General features: G+C 40.7%; 1 protein-coding gene across 2 annotated transcripts in view; it reads left to right on the forward strand.

Annotated features, from left to right (window-relative positions):
* The window catches only part of LOC138353092 (uncharacterized), a 78,751-nt gene extending 55,217 nt beyond the window's left edge, over positions 1–23,534 (forward strand). The window contains exons 1-4 of one of the 2 annotated variants that reach the window (XR_011223037.1): positions 12,160–12,440; positions 14,333–14,423; positions 14,837–14,999; positions 18,845–23,534. Coding sequence is in view for 1 of the 2 variants with exons in the window: in XM_069305781.1 (XP_069161882.1) it covers positions 14,333–14,423; positions 14,837–14,999; positions 18,845–18,909 (319 nt within the window). In the remaining variant the exon portion in view is untranslated. Of the gene's footprint in view, positions 1–12,159; positions 12,441–14,332; positions 14,424–14,836; positions 15,000–18,844 lie in introns of those variants that run through there. The other variant, XM_069305781.1, reaches the window with a different exon arrangement.
* Positions 23,535–23,994: the final 460 nt, after the last annotated feature.

Genomic DNA, 23,994 nt, shown 5'->3' on the forward strand with positions numbered 1-23,994 from the left:
GAGGTGTTGTAGCGTGAATGGTGACGGGAGGGAGGAGAGTAGTGATTGTAGGGACGTCCAGGGACACTGTGGTCCTCCAAGGGACACTGTGGTCCTCCCAGGAGTACTGTGGTCCTCCCAGGGACACTGTGGTCCTCCCAGGGGCACTGTGGTCCTCCCAGGGACACTGTGGTCCTCCCAGGGACACTGTGGTCCTCCCAGGGGCACTGTGGTCCTCCCAGGGACACTGTGGTCCTCCCAGGGGCACTGTGGTCCTCCCAGGGACACTGTGGTCCTCCCAGGGGCATTGTGGTCCTCCCAGGGACACTGTGGTCCTCCCAGGGGCATTGTGGTCCTCCCAGGGGCACTGTGGTCCTCCCAGGGGCATTGTGGTCCTCCCAGAGGCACTGTGGTCCTCCCAGGGACACTGTGGTCCTCCCAGGGACACTGTGGTCCTCCCAGGGGCACTGTGGTGCTCCCAGGGACACTGTGGTCCTCCCAGGGGCACTGTGGTCCTCCCAGGGGCATTGTGGTCCTCCCAGAGGCACTGTGGTCCTCCCAGAGGCACTGTGGTCCTCCCAGGGACACTGTGGTCCTCCCAGGGACACTGTGGTCCTCCCAGGGACACTGTGGTCCTCCCAGGGACACTGTGGTCCTTCCAGGGACACTGTCGTCCTCCCAGGGACACCATGGTCCTCCCAGGGACACTGTCGTCCTCCCAGGGACACCATGGTCCTCCCAGGGACACTGTCGTCCTCCCAGGGACACTACGAAGTCCTGCACCTGCCTCTATCCTTTCATATTCTTACCATTTTCGGATAGTCAAGGGTAGAGGAGATAGGCGGCGTTCTCTCCAGTCTTTCTCATTATCAATTTACCGTCCAACATGTAATGAATAGCCTTAATGAGCAATATATTATCCAATTTAATGGAGTTAATTGCTCATTTGAGGTTCCTAATGTGTGAAATTCCCCGTAAATACTCACCAACGCTTCCGTTACAACAGCCAATTTTTTTTTTTTTTTTTTTTTTTTTTTTTTTATTATTTTCTACCACAGACGTGGCCACACATTTACAATGCTAACCAGCATATATACCTTTTCTTCTGTCCTCCATGGACAGGGTTAGAGAAGTGTTAAACATACAGTTCAAGGTTGACCAGACCACACACTAGAAATTGAAGAGACGACGACGTTTCGGTCCGTCCTGGACCATTCTCAAGTCGATTGTGTGTGACCATTTCTAGTGTGTGGTCTGGTCAACATACTTCAGCCACGTTATTGTGACTCATCGCCTGCATACAGTTCAAGGGTTTATTGAACACTCAACCACAGAAGCCAATGAATCGTTAATTTAAATTTTCAAATATAACGGTTTATAGGAAACGGATCATCTAAGATCTACGCTATTCAAATTGAAAAATATGTGTCCGTTAATTCTGCGCGGTTAACTAGCTCTTCTCGGCTGTGAAATAGTTTGAATAACAATATTTATCTTCTGCTTATTGGACGTCCCGGTGAAGGATGGCACGTGCCCATTGGTGCCCGGGGGCGGGGCGTCTGATGCGCTCCACCATTCACAGGCCGCCTGCAATTAAGGAGGCGGAGCTTAGGGCACAGTGGTGGCCAATGAGAGCGCCGTGCAGCATCGTCGCTTCCCGGAATGTATTGATAGCGTGATTTACGTTATTTAATGTGGTTTTATTTTGGCTTTATTCACGAGACAAAACAAATTAAAATACTCTTCCCTAACAACATTTAAATTACGTTTATACATAACGTATACGAATATTTTATTCATAAATTTGTTTGAATTTGTATTCATTAGTGATTAATACAAAAGATTACACATGTGACTGGGCTGAACAGGTTTTCAAATTATAGGCAGTTAAGGGTATATAACTTTTAAAAGTTAAGAAGTCTTAAATTCTTAAAGGAATTAAGAAGCCGAGTATTTAAGAAGTGCCTGATGCCTAAAAAGTCTTCGATTGAGAAGATTAAGAAAATTGCAGGAATCGATAAACACAAAACTGTTAGTTTTTCATTTTTAAACAAATTAATAAGATTGACAACAGGGTGTTACTAAGCTTAGGTCATTCATCTTTGACAAATTTGCTTTAATTCAATTCCAGCATAATTGAGCCAGTTGATAGGGAACAGGACTGTCACGCTGTGTACCTTGACTTTAGCAAATTGATACAGTGCCACACGAAAGATTGATTAGGAGCACAGAGGCTCACGGTATTTGGGGGTGCTATCGTAAGCTGGATAAGGGCGTGGTTATATCAATGAGGTGCTATCGTAAGCTGGATAAAGGCGTGGTTATATCAAGGGGGTGCTATCGTAAGATGGATAAGGGAATGGTTATATCAAAAGAAACAATTCGTTAGTATAAATTGAGTCAGAGAGGGAAAATGTTGTAAGTGGAGTACCTCAAGGCTCTGTCCTGGGACCTCTCTTGTTTAGATTTAGCCTGCGCTGTGTGGACTCAAGATGGGAACTTGAGGCTCATGTAAGGTTTAGCAGCCGCTGCTGTCAAGAAGGTATGAGATTTGCCTTAACGTCTTGCCTGCCTTGCTTGCTGGGTTAAGCACGTGACTTTTCATGGTCACTGAGGAGTCAGACTTCATTCCCAAGATGTCATCTTTGAACACTGTTTTTTTCCACTCGTTTGTAAACCCGTCCCAGTTGCAATATCATGCAGTTTAGTTATCACCACCGTCTCTTTTTTCTGTCGTAAATGTGTCTTATCATCGACTTTTTCCTCTCACTCTCTGTTTCCTGTTGGTGGATGCTGGCTAGTGGTCTAAGATGTTCCTTTACCTTAAGCCTTCTCTTGCCTGCCTCGTGTCTCATGTGTACTCACATAGTTGTGCTTGCGGGGGTTGAGCTTTGGCTCTTTGGTCCCGCCTCTCAACTGTCAATCAACTGGTGTACAGATTCCTGAGCCTATTGGGCTCTATCATATCTACATTTGAAACTGTGTATGGAGTCAGCCTCCACCACATCACTGCCTAATGCATTTGTTAGCTACTCTGATACTGAAAAGGTTCTTTCTAATGTCTCTGTAGCTCATCTGGGTACTCAATTTCCACCTGTGTTCCCGAGTGCGTGTGCCCCTTGAGTTAAATAAATTGTCTTTATTCCTCTGCGAATCTTGTATGTGGTGAACATGTCCCCCCTAACTCTTCTGTCTTCCAGTGACGTGAGGTTTAGTTCTCGAAGTCTTTCCTCGTAGCTCATACCCCTCAGCTCGGGTACTAGTCTGGTGGCAAACCTCTAAACCTTCTCCAATTTGATCTTATGCTTAACGATATATGCACTCCAGACGGAACCTGCATACTCCAGGATTGGTCTGACATAATGTGGTATCCAAAGTTCTGAATGATTCCTTACACAAGTTTCTAAAGGCCTGTTCTTATGTTAGCCAACCTGGCATATGCTGCTGATGTTATTCTCTTGATATGAGCTTCAGGGGACAGGTCTGGCGTGATATCAACCCCCAGGTCTTTCTCTCTGATTCTTGGAGAATTTCATCTCCCAAATGGTACTTGTATCTGGCCTCCTCCTCCCTACGCCTATCTTCAATACTTTACATTTGCTTGGGTTAAACCCCTAACAGCCATTTGTTCGACCATTCCTGCAGCTTGTCCAGGTCTTCTTGAAGCCTCAAGCTGTCCTCCTCTGTCTTAATCCTTCTCATAATTTTGGCGTCGTCAGCAATGACGACGCCAAAAATGAGTCTATAGGAATGAGAATGATGAGAGGAATGAGTCTATACCCTCTGGGAGATCATTTACGTATATCAGAAACAGGATAGGTCCAAGCACAGAGCCCTGTGGGACTCCACTGATGACTTCAAGCCAATCTGAGGTCTCACTCCTTGCAGTAACTCTCTGCTTCCTGTTGCCCTTATCCACTGGAGCGCCCTACCAGTTACTCTTGCCTGTTTCACAAACTTATGCACCAGACTCTTATGGGGTACTGTGTCAAAGGCTTTCCGACAGTCCAAAATAATGCAGTTTGCCCACCCTTCTCTGTCTTGCCTAATCATCTGGTCGTAGAATTCTGTTAGACCTGTGAGGCAAGATTTACCCTCCCTGAACCCATGTTGATGGGTCGTCACGAAGTCCCTTCTCTCCAGATGTGTTACTAGGTTTTTCCTCACGATCTTCTCCATCACCTTGCATGGTATACAAGTTAGGGACACTGGCCTGTAGTTCAGTGCCTCTTGTCTGTCACCCTTTTTGTATATTGGGACTACATTAGCCGTCTTCTATATTTCTGGTAGGTCTCCCATCTCCAGTTACTATATATCATGAGGGTGGTAAGCAAAGTGCTTTTGCATACTCTTTCAGTGCCAATTGTGGGATTTTCCCTCGGGTCAAACAGCCTTTCTCACGTCCAGATCCAACAGGTGCCTCTTAACCTTATCTCTGGTAATTTCGAGCCCTTCCAAAGCCCCCTGGTTTACTGCCACCTCTCCAAGGGCAGGGACTTCACCTCGTTCTGTTGTGAAGACCTCTTGGAACCTCTTGTTGAGTTCTTCACACACCTCTTTGTCATTCTCTGCGTACCTATCCTCGCCCGTTCTCTGTGTCATCGCCTGTTCTTTCACTGTTGTTTTCTTCCTGACGTGACTCTGGAGCAGTTTTGGTTCAGTTTTGACTTTATTTGCTATATTTTTATACTGTCTCTCTGCTTCTCTTTTCACACTAACATATTCATTCCTGGCTCTCTGGTATCTCTCTCTCTCTGCTCTCTGATGTTCTGTTATTTCAGGAGTTCCTCCACGCCCTTTTGTTCAGTTCCTCTGCTTCCATACATGCCCTATTGAACCACGGATTCCTCTACTGCTTCTCACTTTTTTGTTTTCCTTTTGGGCCGGGATAAACCTGTTTACTGCCTCCTGACACTTTTGGGTGACATAGACCATCATGTCTTGTAAGAACTTAGCTCTGTTTTGAGATCTGTTTCCCATCGTATTTCTCTTAGGAATTTTCTCAGCTCCTCGTCGGACCTTTTGACATCCTGACGTCTGCTGTCGGAAAAGCCGACACCATATACCAACTTACAGATTAACCCTAGAAATAGTGCTAGAATATTACCTAGAAATATTCCCTAGAAACCCTAGAATATTCACTCATGGAAAATGAGACACAGTGGAAATTTCCTCCGGTAGAAAACGCAGATATTATTGCCACATGTCGTCATTAAATTCACCTACATAATAATGGGAAACACCCTTAATACACACCATTTGGTCACCACTTGGTCCGGGAGACATCTCCCGTCACGCAGGGTGCAGTTGCGCCTCCACAGATCTCCAGTATCATCTTTTGATACTGGTAATGGCTCGAAAGGGCCACCACTTACGGGCTATTCATGCCCGTGCCACGTCTTGGGTGGCTTAATCTTCATCAATCAATCAATCCTTAATACAGCAGTCTGTGAACAGTCAGTACAGACTGTGAACATCATAAAAACATTCCCCCTTGACTCAACTTAATTATCAGTACTAAAATAGACTAAATGTGAGTCCATCTAACCACTTCTTGACATTTGAAGAAGAAGTGTAATCACTGTAATCATTGCGATTTGACTGAACGATGATCCCCCCCCCCCTCCCACAAGATAACCAAGATAACCTCAAGATAACCTCCCCTCCTCAATATTGCACGAAATATACCGTCTTAATGTTTATGTTCAATAAAAGAGGTTTAACGACTGTTTTTCAGCTTTTTTAACGATTTGATCAGTATACTATAAAAGTAGGTCTGGTATAATTTTTGACATTATTTTTTCATGAAAAATACAAATTAAATTCAAATTATATTTCCATGAAATTACTGAAAATGTTACCGTATTTGTTCAAACATTTTTTTTTGTTTAAGATAAAGGGACAAACTTGTAAAAAAAATCACATAATATACAGTACATGATTAAGGGGAATAATTAAGGTTATTAACGTTACTACATAACAGTACCTTTTTGTAAGGGCGCGCGTACGAGGCTTCAGAGGCGCGTACGGCGCAGAGTTACAAAACCAGCCTAGCTTTTGTATGCAGATAACGCGATATGATGTTTGCATACAATAGCAGAGACGCAGACAGCCACTTGTCTGCGGGTGAAGACTCCCAGGGCGCTCCACAGGTCTTTAAATAAAATATATACATATATTTTCAGAATTTATCTTAAAATAAATCGGTGAGGAGCCTCCGATGTAGATGGGACCGAGTGAACCCGCCTGGTAGCCTATGGAACTGAAATTGAAATTGAAATTGAAATAAGTTTATTGAGGTAAAATACACACAAAGGGATGAGGTAGCTCAAGCTATTCTCACCCCGTTCAGTACATCGTGTTAATACATACATAGACACACATCACAAACAATAAACATATTACCGAACATTCTGAGAGATAAACATATACATTTTCTCCTTTATGAACAGGAACTGTATGCTGTTGTTGTTGTTGTTGGGGGGGGGGGGAGGTTCAGGCTCATAGGATCAGTATAGGAGTGCACAGTAAACTACCGCTCACAGGATCAGCAATAATAATATGCATTCTGCTCCCATATGTTCTTTGTAAAGACTGGAGTTACCTCTTTTTCTAATTAAAGGCTAACATTATATTGAGTAGAGATGTAAATAATTGTATAACATTAAATTAAAAATATTTCAAGCTTATGCTTTTACAATCTGTTAATAGTTAATAGATAACAAATAAATGACGTTTCTAAATGTAGTCGTTTATTTTTTATTAATTCTTGGATTCCGACTAGAATTTCAGACCCCCAGACAAAATTTCAGAATTTTAATGTTCATCTGTATCCTTTTGTACTACACTCGCAGGATGGGTAAGGGGTTCACTGCCATTCGCAAGATGGGTAAGGGGGTCCACTGCAGTTCGCAGGATGGGTAAGGGGTCCACTGCAGCTCGTATGATGGGTAAGGGGTCCACTGCAGTTCGCAGGATGGGTAAGGGGGTTCACTGCAGCTCGCAGGATGGGTAAGGGGTCCACTGCCAGTCGCAAGATGGGTAAGGGGGTCCACTGCAGCTCGCAGGATAGGTAAGGGGTCCACTGCCAGTCGCAAGATGGGTAAGGGGGTCCACTGCAGCTCGCAGGATGGGTAAGGGGTCCACTGCCAGTCGCAAGATGGGTAAGGGGGTCCACTGCAGTTCGCAGGATGGGTAAGGGGTCCACTGCCAGTCGCAAGATGGGTAAGGGGGTCCACTGCAGTTCGCAGGATGGGTATTGGGTCAACTACAGCTTACATGAAGAACATGAAGTGCATAATAAATGAACTAAACTTAGAACGACCCAGAGTGATGGGAAAAATACTAAAGTCACCCCTCGAGCTGCATGAAGCTGTACCATGTTCTTTGTATATTATGTTGAAGTGAAAAAGAAAACGAGCGCAGTTTGGAGGATACTATTAAAACTTTCAGCTTCACTTCCTATTGTCGGAGTAGCGTCACATTCTACTGCATTGTCGGAAACAGAAAGCCTTAGGCTTATTAAGGCCCAGTCTAGGCTAACAAGAAAACTTCTCCAGGATGCAGCCTACAGTATTTCCAAGGCAGTTTTGCAATATATACACAGATGAAGCAAGCTTCGTTGCGCTCTCGCCTATAGCGTTATAAACCCGTAGAACCGCCTACCCGCCGGTTAGTCGGGATAAGACTTCATGCAAATACATCAGTTTAAAATCCAGGTAGAAAAAAATTCTCAGGAGCAATGGTGGTGGGTGGGGAGAGGGGGGGGGGTGTTGGACCCTTGACAAGCCGTTGGCTTCCTGTTCCGGTCGAGGCCACAAAGTAGCCTTCAAGTAGATGTAGATAAATAAGGTGAACAAGATTTAGGTAACGCTGGTGTCTAAATCTACTTGATTTAGGTAACATTTCTACAATCAAGTAGATTAAGGTAACAATGTTTGGTTCACCTTAGATGGTTGATTCCCTAGTCCACCAGAAAATTCCCTAGTCCACCAGTAGATTCCCTAGTTCACCAGAAGATTCCCTAGTCCACCAGTAGATTCCCTAGTTCACCAGAAGATTCCCTAGTCTGCCAGAAGATTCCCTAGTCCACCAGAAGATTCCCTAGTCTGCCAGAAGATTCCCTAGTCCACCGGGAATCTTAACCAGGATGCCACCTTCAGCAACTGCTTAGCTCTTTGTACATATTGTATTGCCATAGATGAAAAGAAGCATCAGGTGAAAGGAAAGAGTGCCCAAACGTCTCTGTCCCGTCGCATAAATTGAACCTGAAACAGTTCGGTTCTGAGCCTGCGACGCTTCCTATTATGCTGCAGGTATTATCAGTCGGTCAGTGGGGAGTTTAGCCTCATTAAGGCAGTGTCTGGGATGCTCCCGGACGCAGGTTCGAATCCTCGTCACGGCCCTTGTGGATTTTTTTTTTTTTTTTTTTTTTTTTTGAGATATATACAAGAGTTGTTACATTCTTGTACAGCCACTAGTACGCGTAGCGTTTCGGGCAAGTCCTTGGAATACGATCCCCTGCCGCGAAGAATCGTTTAAATGTTCATGATATAATCTATCAGTGGCAACAATCCGACAAACGTTTATATTTATATATATATATATATATATATATATATATATATATATATATATATATATATATATATATACACACACAAATATGTATGTATACAATACATACATACAAGAGTTCGTACATTCATGTAAAGCCACTAGCACGTATAGCGTCTCGGGCAGGTCCTTAATCTTAATTTTCCCCGGAATACGACCCGCCAAATCGTTAAACAACCAGGTACCCATTCACTGCTGGGTGAACAGAGGCCACAGTTAAGGGTTGGCGCCCAGTCAATCCTCCACAATCCTCCTCTTAGTCAAAGTCCACAACTTGAAGGTATGGTAAACTAGGTATATTAACTGTTAAACCGCCGGCTTCCTGCCCCTGTCGAAGCTACCAGAGAGATTGTGGCCCTTCAGGTAACTCATGAATGTGAGTGCGTACGGCAAGAGAGGAAACTGCTCGCTAGGGAGGACCGAGCGAGGAGGTTCAACAGCGAGCGGAGTTATGCGATGCTGTTGGGTGCGTGGCGCTTCCCTGCCCACAGATGGCGGCCTTGTCACGTCGGCGCTGCCAGTGTGGGGGAGGAGACGGACGGCCTGGCTGGCTACACTGTCCCGTGGCTAGTTAGTCTCTCGTAGGACGAACGAGGTACTTAGATGGAGGGAGGAGAGGGAGCGTGGTGACGCGCCAATGGCGGAGGGAGCACACATGTAAGGAAGGGAGTCGATCGTCTTCAGGGAGTTTACACGCTCCCTTCATGGAGCGTGAAACTCGTATATTTAAATACGGATTAAAATACTAATGGCATCATTAACAGATAGAAATAAACTCCCAATATAAATTGGCCTTGAACATATTACTGTATTATGAATTAAAATAAATTATCTAGAGTGCATGTACGCCGTGAAGCTGGGTACCCTGAATTTACCTGACGGCCACCATTTATCTAGAGGGCTCTCGGTAAATGAGAGATATACCGAGAGATATATTTCTCATAATATGTATATGAAAAAAATAAACTGGATATTGCATTCCTTATTATGGGGTGCTGGTGGCTCAGTGGGTATCGCTGCGGGCTGCTGTTTATTTGTGTGTGGTTCGAGACTCGGATGAACCAAGTGAATCCAATTCCACCATATGGTGGTTAGCAATTTATAATCAATCTAAATCAATTATCAATATTATTAATTTATAATCAATTCCGTTCCATTTCTTTACGACTTACACTGATCAAATACAGAAGAATATGTATATATTCTGGTTAGTATTGTAAATGTGTGGCCACGTCTGTGGTAGAAAAATAATAATAATAAAAAAACTGATCAAATTTCGTGTTGACGTTTCTGTGATTCATCTGTGTTTTCAGTTTCGATTTATAACCTCTCTTTCGACAGTTAATTACTTTGATTGATAAAGATTTAGCCACCCAAGAGGTGGCACGGGCATGAATAGCCCGTAATTAAGGGCATAATAAGGGAAACAGAACGTAATAAGCGAATAAATGTGAGCAGGACAAAAGTAAACTGAAATAAAGTAAATAAATAACGAATAAACGTATAAAGTAAACAAACGAATGAATTTGTAACCGTAAACCAGAATAAGGACATAAGTAATAACTAAAAAAAAATATATATATATTTATATAAATGAATAAACGGAGAAAAAACGAATAAAATGGAGGCAGTATAACAGAATAAGGACATCCGTAAAAATATATATATATATATATAACCCCGAAAGCAGGGAAGTAAAACGAATAAAAGAGATCAGACAATTAAACAGAGTAAGGCATAGGTAAAATAAATAAGGTAAAATAAATAACGAATAAAACGGAAATATATAACTAAACGAATACAAGAGGAGCAGGATAACCAGAATAAGGACAAAAGTAATAACTTAGAAGTAAATAACAAGAATAACGGAGAAAATAAACGAATATATGGTAGCAGATCCCAGAATAAGGACAATAAGTATTAGAAATTAAGAAGAACATAAGAACATAAGAACAAAGGTAACTGCAGAAGGCCTATTGGCCCATACGAGGCAGCTCCTATTCTATAACCACCCAATCCCACTCATATACTTGTCCAACCCGTGCTTGAAACAATCGAGGGACCCCACCTCCACAATGTTACGCGGCAATTGGTTCCACAAATCAACAACCCTGTTACTGAACCAGTATTTACCCAAGTCTTTCCTAAATCTAAACTTATCCAATTTATATCCATTGTTTCGTGTTCTGTCCTGTGTTGATACTTTTAATACCCTATTAATATCCCCCCGGTTATGTCCATTCATCCACTTGTAAACCTCTATCATGTCACCCCTAACTCTTCGCCTTTCCAGTGAATGCAACTTAAGCTTTGTTAATCTTTCTTCATATGAAAGATTTCTAATTTGGGGAATTAACTTAGTCATCCTACGCTGGACACGTTCAAGTGAATTTATATCCATTCTATAATATGGCGACCAAAACTGAACTGCATAATCTAAATGGGGTCTAACTAGAGCAAGATATAGCTTGAGAACCACACCAGGTGTCTTGTTACTAACGCTGCGATTAATAAATCCAAGTGTCCGATTTGCCTTATTACGAACATTTATGCATTGATCCTTTTGTTTTAAATTCTTACTAATCATAACTCCCAGATCCCTTTCGCAATCCGACTTCGCAATCACAACACCATCTAGCTCGTATCTTGTAACTCTATCATCATTACCTAACCTCAGAACTTTACATTTATCAGCATTAAACTGCATCTGCCAATCCTTTGACCATTTCAAAACCCTATCTAGATCAACTTGAAGTGATAGTGAGTCCTCCTCCGAATTAATTTCCCTACCGATTTTCGTATCATCGGCAAATTTGCAAATGTTGCTACTCAAACCTGAATCTAAATCATTTATATATATTATAAACAACAGAGGTCCCAGGACAGAGCCTTGAGGCACTCCACTTACAACATTTTCCCACTCTGACTTGATTCCATTTATACTAACTCTCTGTTTCCTTTGGTATAGCCATGCCCTAATCCAGCTTAATATAGCACCCCCAATACCATGAGACTCTATTTTTTTAATCAGTCTTTCATGTGGCACTGTATCAAAAGCTTTGCTAAAGTCAAGGTATACAACATCGCAATCCTTACCACTATCAACTGCCTCAACAATGCTAGAATAAAAAGATAACAAATTTGTTAAACATGAACGGCCATTTATAAAACCATGTTGCGACTCAATTATTAATTTATGTTTTTCATAATTAAATAGCGAATAAATTAAATAGCGAATAAACGGAAAGATAAAATAAAGAAACGACTAAATGAGTAGCAGTACAAACAGAATTAAGGCATAAGGAAAAAAAAAGTAAAATAACGAGCAAACGGAAATAATAAAGAAACGAAGAGAAGTGGAGCAGCTAAATAAAGTAATTAGAAAAGAAAATGAACCAAGACTGCCTAACGAAAAGAACAGAACGAATACAAAGGAATAATGCTAAACAGAGAATACCAATAAAGGAGTTAGGCTATACCCGGGCCCCTGGGAATTAATCCCTCAAGTCAATTAAAAAAAAAAACTTATCTAGGTAATGACCATCTAACTCTAGCCAAGAGAGGTGGTAAACTCCAATTAAAACTCCGAGTTGCGTGGTGACCGCCGGCCAGGTCGGACGTTCCTGAGGTCTCTCCGCTCCTGGCTAGTGTTTACGTGGGGTGATTGCTGGTTTGCCCTGCTGGTGGTGGTTTGCCACTGACAGGGTGACGTTCGACTTAGCCATGGGGACGTCTCGCCCTCCAGTGAAGAGAACGTTGTCGGCTGGTCTGGCGTTTACGGTGCCGGTGGACGTGCTACATGTACAGCTGTCTGACCTGGTGGGCATAAGAACATAAGAACAAAGGTAACTGCAGAAGGCCTATTGGCCAATACGAGGCAGCTCCTATTCTATAACCACCCAATCCCACTCATATACTTGTCCAACCAACGCTTGAAACAATCGAGGGACCCCACCTCCACCACGTTACGCGGCAATTGGCTCCACAAATCAACAACTCTGTTACTGAAATAGTATTTACCCAAATCTTTCCTAAATCTAAACTTATCCAATTTATACCCATTGTTTCGTGTTCTGTCTTGTGTTGATATTTTTAATACCCTGTTAATATCCCCTTTGTTATGTCCATTCATCCACTTGTAAACCTCTATCACGTCACCCCTAACTCTTCGCCTTTCCAGTGAATGCAACTTAAGCTTTGTTAATCTTTCTTCATATGAAAGATTTCTAATTTGGGGAATTAACTTAGTCATCCTACGTTGGACACGTTCAAGTGAATTTATATCCATTCTATAATACGGCGACCAAAACTGAACTGCATAATCTAAATGGGGCCTAACTAGAGCAAGATATAGCTTGAGAACCACACCAGGTGTCTTGTTACTAACGCTGCGATTAATAAATCCAAGTGTCCGATTTGCCTTATTACGAACATTCATGCATTGATCCTTTTGTTTTAAATTCTTACTAATCATAACTCCCAGATCCCTTTCGCAATCCGACTTCGCAATCTCAACACCATCTAGCTCGTATCTTGTAACTCTATCATCATTACCTAGCCTCAGAACTTTACATTTATCAGCATTAAACTGCATTTGCCAATCATGTGACCATTTCATAACCCTATCTAGATCAACTTGAAGTGATAGCGAGTCCTCCTCCGAATTAATTTTCCTACCGATTTTCGTATCATCGGCAAATTTGCAAATGTTGCTACTCAAACCTGAATCTAAATCATTTATATATATATTATAAACAACAGAGGTCCCAGGACAGAGCCCTGAGGTACTCCACTAACAACATTATCCCACTCTGACTTAACCCCATTTATACTAACTCTGTTTCCTTTGGAATAGCCATGCCCTAATCCAAGTTAATATAGCACCCCCAATACCATGAGCTTCTATTTTTTTAATTAGTCTTTCATGTGGCACTGTATCAAAAGCTTTGCTAAAGTCAAGGTACACAACATCACAATCCTTACCACTATCAACTGCCTCAACTATGCTGGAATAAAAAGTTAGCAAATTTGTTAAACATGAACGGCCATTTGTAAAACCATGTTGCGACTCATTTATTAATTTATGTTTTTCAAGATGGAGACGAATTGTATTTGCAATTATTGATTCAAGTAACTTTCCCACAATAGACGTTAGGCTAATTGGCCGATAGTTTGACGCAAGTGCTCTATCTCCTTTCTTAAAAATTGGTACCACATTAGCTACCTTCCATGACTGGCACTCTGCCTGACTCTATTGATTTATTAAATATGGTAGACAGTGGCTCGGAAAGCTCCTCTTTGCATTCTTTAAGCACCCTGGCAAACACTTCATCCGGCCCTGGGGATTTGTTTGGTTTTAGTTTTCCTAATTGTTTAATTACATCCAGCTGCTTCAGGGCCACCGTGCTGTGGTCAAGTTCCGCCTCCAGGCTGCCTTTCAGGCGTTTCTCGAGCGGTATAATAATGACTATAATAATGAAATATGCATAGTTTACCTTTTAGGTAATAACTCGATATGCTGCCAGATTAAATTACTTTGAAAAACATAATTGTATTGATGGCATTTTAAATAATGAACAAGAAAAAATGAGTGATCATAAGTGGCCACCAGCTACACACACCTTTATGGTAATTAGTAATTAATCTTAAAGACGTACAACAATGTTTAATTAATTTTGACCGCTTTTTTACAAGTGAGAAAAAATCTCGGGTTGGTAATGATGCGTCTTTTCTTTAGGACTGCTTCCTTCTCGACACTGGCTCTGGGGTGTACGTGTGGATTGGCAGTGGCTCCAGCAAGGAGAAAGTCAAGAGCATGGAGATGGCAGGTAAAGAAAGTTATTACTGTATTATGAGAAAGTGCCAAGAAGTAAGGCAGGTTAAAGCATAATGTTAACATCACAGTGCTAAGTCTAGAGATTTTTAAAAGGAATAATGTATGGTAAATCTTGCAATTGTAGTATGTACAGTATTTATAATTGCAGATAATATCCTAATATAAAAGCAGTTCTGATTGAAGGCCATACTATAAAGCATTATAATACAGTAATACAAGGCTTGGAACCTTTTTTTTTTTTAATAAACTTGCCCTCAAATGTACAAATGCTGAGGTTTATTCTATTAATTACATTACCTTGTATCCATGTGAAGCTTCAGGACAATTAACAAGAAACTTGATATAGTATTTATGAGTAGTAACAGATACTTCAGCATTTCAAAATACTGTACATCCAATTTTTAGCCAACTACATGGAGAAGAAAGGATATCCCAAATGGAGGAGCGTACAACGTGTGGTTGAGAAAGCGGAACCGGCTGTATTTAAAGCATACTTCAAGACGTGGAAGGAGCCCCAAGAACAACTTGGTCTCAGGCCGTGTCTTTACTCAGAGACAAATGTCAGCAGGCAAGTCCTAACTTAATGTTGAATACAGTGTGTGAATTTTTTAAACTAATGATTTTATTGGTTATCCAAAGAATATTTATTTGAAAAATTACTGCCTTGGGAAAGGGCATTGAAATTGTTTTTAATATACTGTACTGTAACAACTTGTTTAATATTTGACATTAAGATTCAATGCATCCAATTTTATTTTGGTAGCAATGCATTGATTTTCTCTACATAGTATTTTTGGGCCTTTCAAATGAGACCACCATATGGGTTAAATATTAATTAAAATGTAATAAATGTAAATTTAAACCAATATATAAATGCAATTACCAACAGTGTTTGTCAAAGGTGCATGTGATGTGTATTGTGTTTGAGCCACCTTAAGAATGGAGTGTGTATGAAGCTGTCACTGTGTTGTAAGCTAGACTGAAGAAATATTTTCCCTGTATCACAGGTCTCGGATTTTCCGATACTTTACAGGGTTCCATATGTTTGATGAGGATCTAGCTTCTCTTGATTGATACATCATCTTATGAGGCTTGACCTCAGTCCTGTAATTTGTTTTTTTGGTGGGTGGGTGATTCTTCTACCAGTATTTTATGTTTTAAGGTCAGGCTCTTTCTCTACCTGCCTTGAAGCACATTGGTTCCCATCCTCCCACATTGGGTTATAAGACTTAAAAAATTTGGATTATCCATCAAAATGTCAAGATGATAGTTGTAATTAATAATTCATTGTATCGGGGACAGGCAGCCAGTGTATTTATTCACGATAGGCTTATATCGCGGTCCCCCTCAAGGTTGAATTACTTACCCCCCCCCCCCCCCTCTCATCCAGGATGCAACTCTACAACAAGCTGACTAACTCCTGAGTACCTATTTGCTGCTAGGTGAACAGAACCATTAGGTTATAGGAAATCCTCCTAACCATTTCTGTCCCGCTCGGGTTCAAACCCAGAATTCTCGATTGGGAGCCGAGAGCAAACCCGACTGTACTACCGAAACCCTCAAGTAGAGGGTTGTTGTGTAGAGGATAGGGGTTCTGTGCTGCCCTTGTCACAAAGGGGCAGGGAGGCCTGATGGCTGAGTAGACAGCACTCGGGATTCGTAGTCCTAAGGTCCCGGGTTTGATCCCCGGCGAAGGCGGAAACAAATGGCCAGAGTTTCTTTCACCCTGATCCCCTTGTTCACCTATCAGTAAATAGGTACCTGGGAGTTAGTTGCTACAGGCTGCTTCCTGGGGATGTGTAAAAAAGAGGCGTGGTAGAGACTCAGACCACGGGGACCCTAAGCCCCAAAATCATCTCAAGATAATCTCAATATAACCTCAAGATAACCTCAAGAAGGGCATGCTGAGTCTACCTGAGCCAGTGGGGTACATCTTTGGTTCAGTCTTTTCACAGGTGGCAGGATACTTGTCTACCACAGTATAGGATGGTTCTCTGGATAAAAACTTTTGTTCTATCTGGAGAAAGGATGGCTTATGGTTTCCAGCTTAGCCCATCTTCATTTGTGGCCGAGGATTAAGCATTGTCAGAAGTGATATTAGAGGAACCAGTCTGGCTTTATTTTGATCTTCCTTGGGTGTAAATCTCTTGGCCAGAGAGCATATGGGGAAAATGTTATATCCCCCCACAAAGTATGTTGTTATTTAATTTATTTTTTCCTTGAGTTTGATTTAGGAATCATCCATATACAGAGGATGATAAACTGGCCTTTCAGAAACATTTGACATCTTGTCTCCCTGCTCCTCAGATCAGGCAGGACCTCAAACATTTCTCTTTGCAAAATATGGGCCAAGCTTATGAGGCTGATCGAGTTCTCATGAAGTACAGTATACACAAAAGTACAGTACAGTATACACAAAAGTGGCAAATACGTTGTGAATATATTGTGTTCTTAGGTTGTCGTGAAGAGAGAACATGATGTATGAGCATTATTTTATATTACTAGTGCTCATTTTTTAAGTATTTCTTTTTTATAAAGTGATAACAGTACACATGCAACTATAATAAAATTGCATAAATATGTAAGTGTTTCAAATGAAGTGGCTCTCTTTTTATAGAGTGCACATAATGCTTCGTGGCTAATGTGTACATTTATCAAGTTTTATAGCCCTTTGAAAACTCACCATTATTCAGTGTTTCAGAATGGAAATAAGGGTATGTGAAGAATGTCAAATTACAATAATAATAAGAGGTTAACGTTAATATTTGAACTTAAAGGTTCTTTACTTCTGAAGTACAGTACTAACATACAGTTCTTTACAATCAAAATATTAATTAACATTAATTCTAAACTGTGTACAAATTGTAAAGATGCTAACTTATAACGAGCATTAATTATAATGCCCATGGCATGCAAAGCATCATGGTTAGTTCTAAAGTGCTAATTAAAAACAAATATACCATTTGTCTAATAATATAAGCATAGGGCAAAGAAATATATGCATATACAATATACAGTTATATTTAGCTACATGATAAAATTAATAACAAATTTGGATTTGAATGAAAACGAAAAGCTTCATTCTGAGCATGACACTCACATGCTCCTTAAGACAAGATATCCTGGTTCCAAAGCTCCTTAAGGGAAGATATATCCTGGTTCCAAAGCTTCTTAAGGCAAGATATATTCCAGAGTATTAGATCATGACAAGTCAGGCCAAGGGTGACAATCTGCATTGGCACAACAGGGATGGAGGGGGTGAGGCTGTTGGTAGAGGACAAAGAAAAGGAAAACACTAGAGTTAACTGAACTTTGATGCAGGCGTGAGATCATGATCGTGTAGGCCATGACCCAGATATGCTTCCACAGAGCATCCACATTTCCACCAGAAGAAATGACGATCATCTGATAGCTCTCGGTCAATAATGGTGCATCTGTATAGAGCTTTTATAACCATATCATCATTTTTTATAAAGACTTGGGAATAATAATGAAAATTGTCATATTACAATAACTGCAGTGGTTCAGAAGATCAACAAACAATGACTGCACTTTTGAAGGTTAAAATAATAATCTACTTTCTACTAGAGACTGAAAGTTAAAATTTAGTCATGCATTATGATTTAGCAATAACCCTCTTGGTGGTGTGGTTTTGAGACATTATGCCCATTATTATTAGATAAAATCTGGTGGAAGTACTAGGCTGGTAGAAAGGAGCGAGGGATTTTGATAGATTTAATGTGTATGACCTAAAGTACTGTAATCATGTGATAAGTGTCATGAATGGCGAGCTAATGGTAGCAAGCATAACATGCATCCCTATACACCAAAACAATTCTCAGTAATTTACTTTGAAGAGAATTTTAAAATCATTATTGTATGCTAGTTTGTGTTATGGTCAGTTTATATTAGTAAATGATCATTATTGAGTATACATTACTGCTGTGAACATTTCAATTTTCTTGTGTAGCTTTTCTGTTAAGTATCTAGGCCATTTTAGATTAACTTTTCTTTAAACACTCCACATAACTTTTAATGAGCATGGATCTTCAGTTCACTTGCACATATATGGGAATGAAGCTTGTTCTCCTCTTGCTCAAAATTGATATGAAACCATGTATACACTTTATAAAAGCTATAGAAGCAATTCTATTTGCCACTTAATTTTCAGTAATTGCATTATGTAGGTATAGCATGCTGCCTCTCTCATCACTTTCAACCAAATTATGCTTCACTTTCTATATATTCATTATTAACTTAAAATACTCTTCTGCTTTGTATAATTTTACTGTTGACCAAATTTAAAATATTTCCTATTCCAGCACTTATTTATAAGTATTTTTAAAATATACTTCAACAAAGCAGATGGCAGTTATAAACAAGACTAAATGTTTCTGCTTATTTCCGTTGCAGAAGGTGGATCAGACTGCTTGCCGTACTGTGATGTGCGTTGTTTTGACAGGTGGTATTGCTTGTAGCTTCATCTACACACTGCTCTGCCTGTAGTGCATGCTGCCCTAAGGCATTATTCTCCTGCAGTTAGGCTGGGCAGACCTAGGTGTGGTGTGTTGCAAGATGCTCTTGTACAAGATTTGGTCCTCTGTTCCATGTTGGAAGAGGCTTTGGGGCAACAAAAAGACATGCAAAAATATCATCTCAATTTTACCAGTGTTAAATATTAAGGATTTACCGTCTAGAACAGTGGTTCTCAAAAGGGGAAGGCACTTGACTTCTGAGTGAGGTACAGTACCTGTATTTAAAATCTAATTGGATGGATATATGTCAGGGAAGGAATATCAGTGAGGGAATGAACTCCAAAATACAAAAGAATATACTTTGAGGAAACCTGGGATCACAATGGAAGGTTTGTGTCCTGGCACTCTGAGAACCACTGCTCTAGAACATGCCTAGAAATGTGTGATGAGTGCTTGTAGCAGTATGCGTAGTGATGCATGTGTATCTTAGTCTGCCTGAAGCTGCTGGCGAGACCCATCAGTACCTTCATATGCAGCAAATGACAACAGTTTTGAGAGGGGCGGGCTGCACAAAAGACTTGTGATGCCCTTGGTGAAAAATTTATCTCGACACTACATCTGATCATCTGGGATAGAAGATGCAGTCAAGTTAAATTAGAGTCCTGGACACTAATGTAGCTGTAGGAAGATCAGAACTCATAATGAACCATTCCTAATCAGTGTATTTGACATTAAATTTGCTAGATTGTGATGACTAACATAGTGGTTGTTGCAGCAGCTTCCCAGACGAGCCTGAGAAGTCTCAAAACATAGAAAAAGTTGTCAAAGATCAACCTGAAAAGAAAGACTTCTGTTGCTGTTGCCAATGAGCGTGAAGTAAGACCGATCAGCTGAGGAACTTCAAACATACTAACCCTTTTGATGTATCCAAGGCTTCCCTCCTAATAATGTTGCAAACACTCGGGTCATGTTTTGGAAGCCGTTTCACCAAAGAATATTTAAAACATGTACAGTAGTATGCCATTTGCCACCTAATGCGAAGCCAAGGTAATATGCAAAATAAATATGAATTCAGTATCATTACAATTATTCATTTGAAATTTAAAATCATATTGATTACCTAGTTCATACAGTTGGGGTCATGGGATTCTGAGTGTGTACATTTTAAATTTTCATCCAGTATTTGAAAAGCTGGTACATATACTTATTTATTAATATATTTATTTAAAAAAAAAACAATAAATTAACTGCCAAGTAAAGTCATATTGGCAATTTTTCTTTAAGGCCGACCCCAAAAAAGTTTAACTGTTGTGATAGTGAAGATTAAAGTTCAGGTCTACCAAATGACACCACTATGATGACCAAACCACACATCAAAAGATGGAGAAAAGACGACATTTCGGTCTGTCCATGACTGTTATCAAGTCAAGAAATTATCGAGTTCACGACTTTAAAAAGGTCCAGAGCGGACCTAAACATAGTTGATTCTGCATCTTCTGATATGTAGTTTGGTTATCATATAACCACATTATTGTGACTCGTCTGCCATTACTATGCTACCACCTTAGGCATTGCAGAGACTGATATTTTATTTGTCAGTTTTGCTTCAGCTAGGTTTATGGTGTTCAGACAAGTACCCAAATTTTAAGTGCAAATTTTCTCGGGAGCAGTTGGGTCTCGCTACAAAAAGTTGAGCATTTTATACAGTACTGTACATGCTAGAGCTGCTAAAGCTCATATCAAGATAATGCTTAAAAAATACAATACATAAACTAGGCCAAGAACTCTATGTATGTATCTTTTTTTTTTTTTTAAATACAGTATGGGTAGAGTTAAAATGATAAAATCTAACCAAGCTGCCAGTCACTTGCTACAGTCTCTCGATGCATACATCTGGATGTGTGATTTCCTATTTGTGGTTTACAGAATAGAACATGTTTTGTTTTTGTGCGTGTGTGTGTGTATATTCACAGTATACTGTGCTTGTGTGCTCATTTTTGTTTGGCCTCATTAACAAAAAACTATGAACTGCAATAAGTTAAAAATACTAGTACTGTATCACCATTCTTATTTTATAATAATTGGCATTTATAAAGTTAATCCTTAAAAAGAAAATTAACCCAATTTCCTCAAATGCCATTTTCTTCTAATAAATATACACATGTAAAAATAAATATATTTTATCACTGTTCTGTACAGTACTTGGGAATAAATCCTTCTTGTCGGTAATGTATTATAACGGCCTAAATAAAACACAAATTATTGTTAATGCCTCTTAAATCTAAATGTAATTAGTACAATAGGAAATTTTTGTATAGCTTTTTATAGAGCACTAAAAAATTCAAGCAAAGCCTTGGTCATTTCTCTAGAATCACCACCCACACATAGCATTATAAACTTAAATTAATCAATATACAGTATAATCATAAACCATCTCTATAGTTCATGGCAACATCACATTTAACAGCAAATGGTATATTAAATTTGTGGTAGTATGGATATCTTCATAAACATGACTGATGCAATCACATTCAATTTGCACCTTAGCCTGACTAATGCTGGCTCAGGTTGATCTGCGTTTTAGAATGGCGGGACTTGTGGTTACGCAGAGTGGGGTCTTTCCTCCCCACTCGCCGTACGTGCTGTTGGGCGTCGGCCCCTCCCCGGGCTCGGTTCCTTGGCCTTTGAGTCGGTTGGTTCCGTCCTGTGGGTGGATGTTTCCTCCCACCTTTTTTGGGGACGGTGTTTTCGTCATCTTTCCACGTTCGATGGGGTTCTACGTGACTTCTGATCTCGGGTGCGCCTGCGCCTTTGTGTGCCTTCGGGACTAGTGTTGGCTTCTGTGTTCTCGAGGGTTCGGGAAGGTTTTTCACTTCCCACATTATTGGAACGTTTGTCGGCTCCTCGTCCTTGTCGCCGTTTTGGGCTACTTGTGGCCCGGTTGGGCTACTTGTGAGCCGGTTGGGCTACTTGTGAGCCGGTTGGGCTACTTGTCGCTCTGTTGGGCTACTTGTCGCCCGGCTGGGTTCCTTTTTGGGCTCTTTGCTTCTTTGGCCGGTTTTATTGTTCCTGCTTCCTCTTTTGACTACTTTTCTAGTGCAGTAGTCCTGGTTGGCGCCTTCCCACAGAGGGTTGTGCGGTTCGGCCAGCGTGTCATGCGCTGTGGAGTTTGTTTTGGTCTGGGCGGTGTTTCAGTGCTGGGGTTTTGCGCCCTTTTTGCTACAGTGCTTCGCCTCTCGTTCTTCTCCCTGGCTGCGGTATGTGCCCCTTCGCTCCGGGGGTGTCCTGGTTCCCAGTTGTGGGGAGGACACCGCGGTTTTCCCTGTGTCATGGGTGTGGGCCCCCTCCTTCGCCTCTCCCTGCTCTCCTGTGGGTCCGGCTCTGGCGTCTTCACTTGGCGGTGCTCCCAGGTTCTTCTGGGCACGGTTGAGTCGTGTCAAGTTCTTGCCACCGTTCGCCAGGTGAGTTTCTGCGGTTTGACGTCTTTAGCAGCCTTGCTGCTCGTTGTTCTAGTGTTGTTCCCGGGACTTTTCAGGGCTGTGGCGCCTTGGGTTGGCATTTGCTGCCGGTTGTCTCGCTTCCGTGGGGGGTGCGTGGTGTCCGCCTCCCGGTTCTGTCCCTTTGACCTTCCTCTGTGGGTAATTAGCTCCGGGGAGCCGACGAGGCTCCCCCCAGAAAACCAGCGTTGAATGTAATGAAACGCCATTTTCTGGGTGAGACCCGGAGGCTCCCCGGCAACCCTCCCTCCCTCTGGTCGGCGGTTAGGTCCAGCGAGAAATGCTGAACCTACTGGGCTGTGGTGGATACATGGGTCCGTGGGCTGCTCCAAGCAACAGCCTCTTGAACAAAGCTCTCACAAGTAAAGCGTGGCCTCAGGCTGGGCTTGGGAGTAGAACTTCCAGAACCCCATCAAGCAGGGTACATTTCTACCTATTCAGATACTTTTTTACTTATATGAAAACTAGTTGCTGTCCTCTACATGCACCTCTAGCTTCTACTTACTCAAATTGGTACTATTCTATTGAAATAGGTATATTTCTACCTATCTTTCATAGGTCCTTTTCACGAGTAGGTCCTTTTCTACCTGTACAGTACTTATTAAAACGAGTTACAGTACTGTCTTTACATATTCAAATATTTATTTTTCTACCTATTCAAATAGGAACTTTTTTTTTACATTCTCAAATTCATATCATATCCCTATGAAAACTAGGTACTGTATCCTACATATGTTGGAATTTATTTTACAAATTTGTACATGTACCTATTTTACCTCTTCCCGGATTGGTGCCTTTTTTTGATAATTACCTATTCTATTTAAATAGGTTTTTCTATATTAAATAGGTACTTTTCTACATTTTTATGAAAACTAGTTACCCTCTCCTACATCTGTGAGAATCTATTGCTATAAATTTGTAACTTTACCTTTTCAAATAGGTACTTTTCTATCCTTATAAAAATTAGGCTTCCACATTTGTTGGTCTATATTACTACAAATTTGTACATATACCTAGTCATATAGGTATTGCATATTCAAATGGGTATGTTTATACATATTCTTATAAAAAATAGATACCATTTTCTACATTTGTGGGACTCTTATTACTATAAATTTGTACTTTTACCTATTCAAATGTGTTTTTCTATCCTTATGAAAATTAGTCTTCTACATGTTGGACTATTATTGCAAATTTGAACATATACCTATTCTAACTATTCAAATAGGTACTTTTTCTATCATGAAAATTAGTCTTCTACATTGGACTATTATTGCAAATTTGAACATATACCTATTCTACCTTTTCAAATAGGTATTACCTATTCAAATAGGTACTTTTTCTATCCTAATGAAAATTTGTCTTCTACATTTGTTGGACTATTATTGCAAATTTGAACATATACCTATTCAAGTAGGTATTTTCTAACTATCGAAATAGGTACTTTTTCTATCCTTGTGAAATTAGTTCTACGTTTGTTGGACTATTATTGCAAACTTGAACATATACCTATTCTACCTATTCAAATAGGTACTACCTATTCAAATAGGTACTTTCTACCTATTCAAATAGGTACTTTCTACCTATTCAA

The sequence above is a fragment of the Procambarus clarkii genome, chromosome 56, assembly GCF_040958095.1.
Source record: "Procambarus clarkii isolate CNS0578487 chromosome 56, FALCON_Pclarkii_2.0, whole genome shotgun sequence".
Taxonomy (NCBI): domain Eukaryota; kingdom Metazoa; phylum Arthropoda; class Malacostraca; order Decapoda; family Cambaridae; genus Procambarus; species Procambarus clarkii.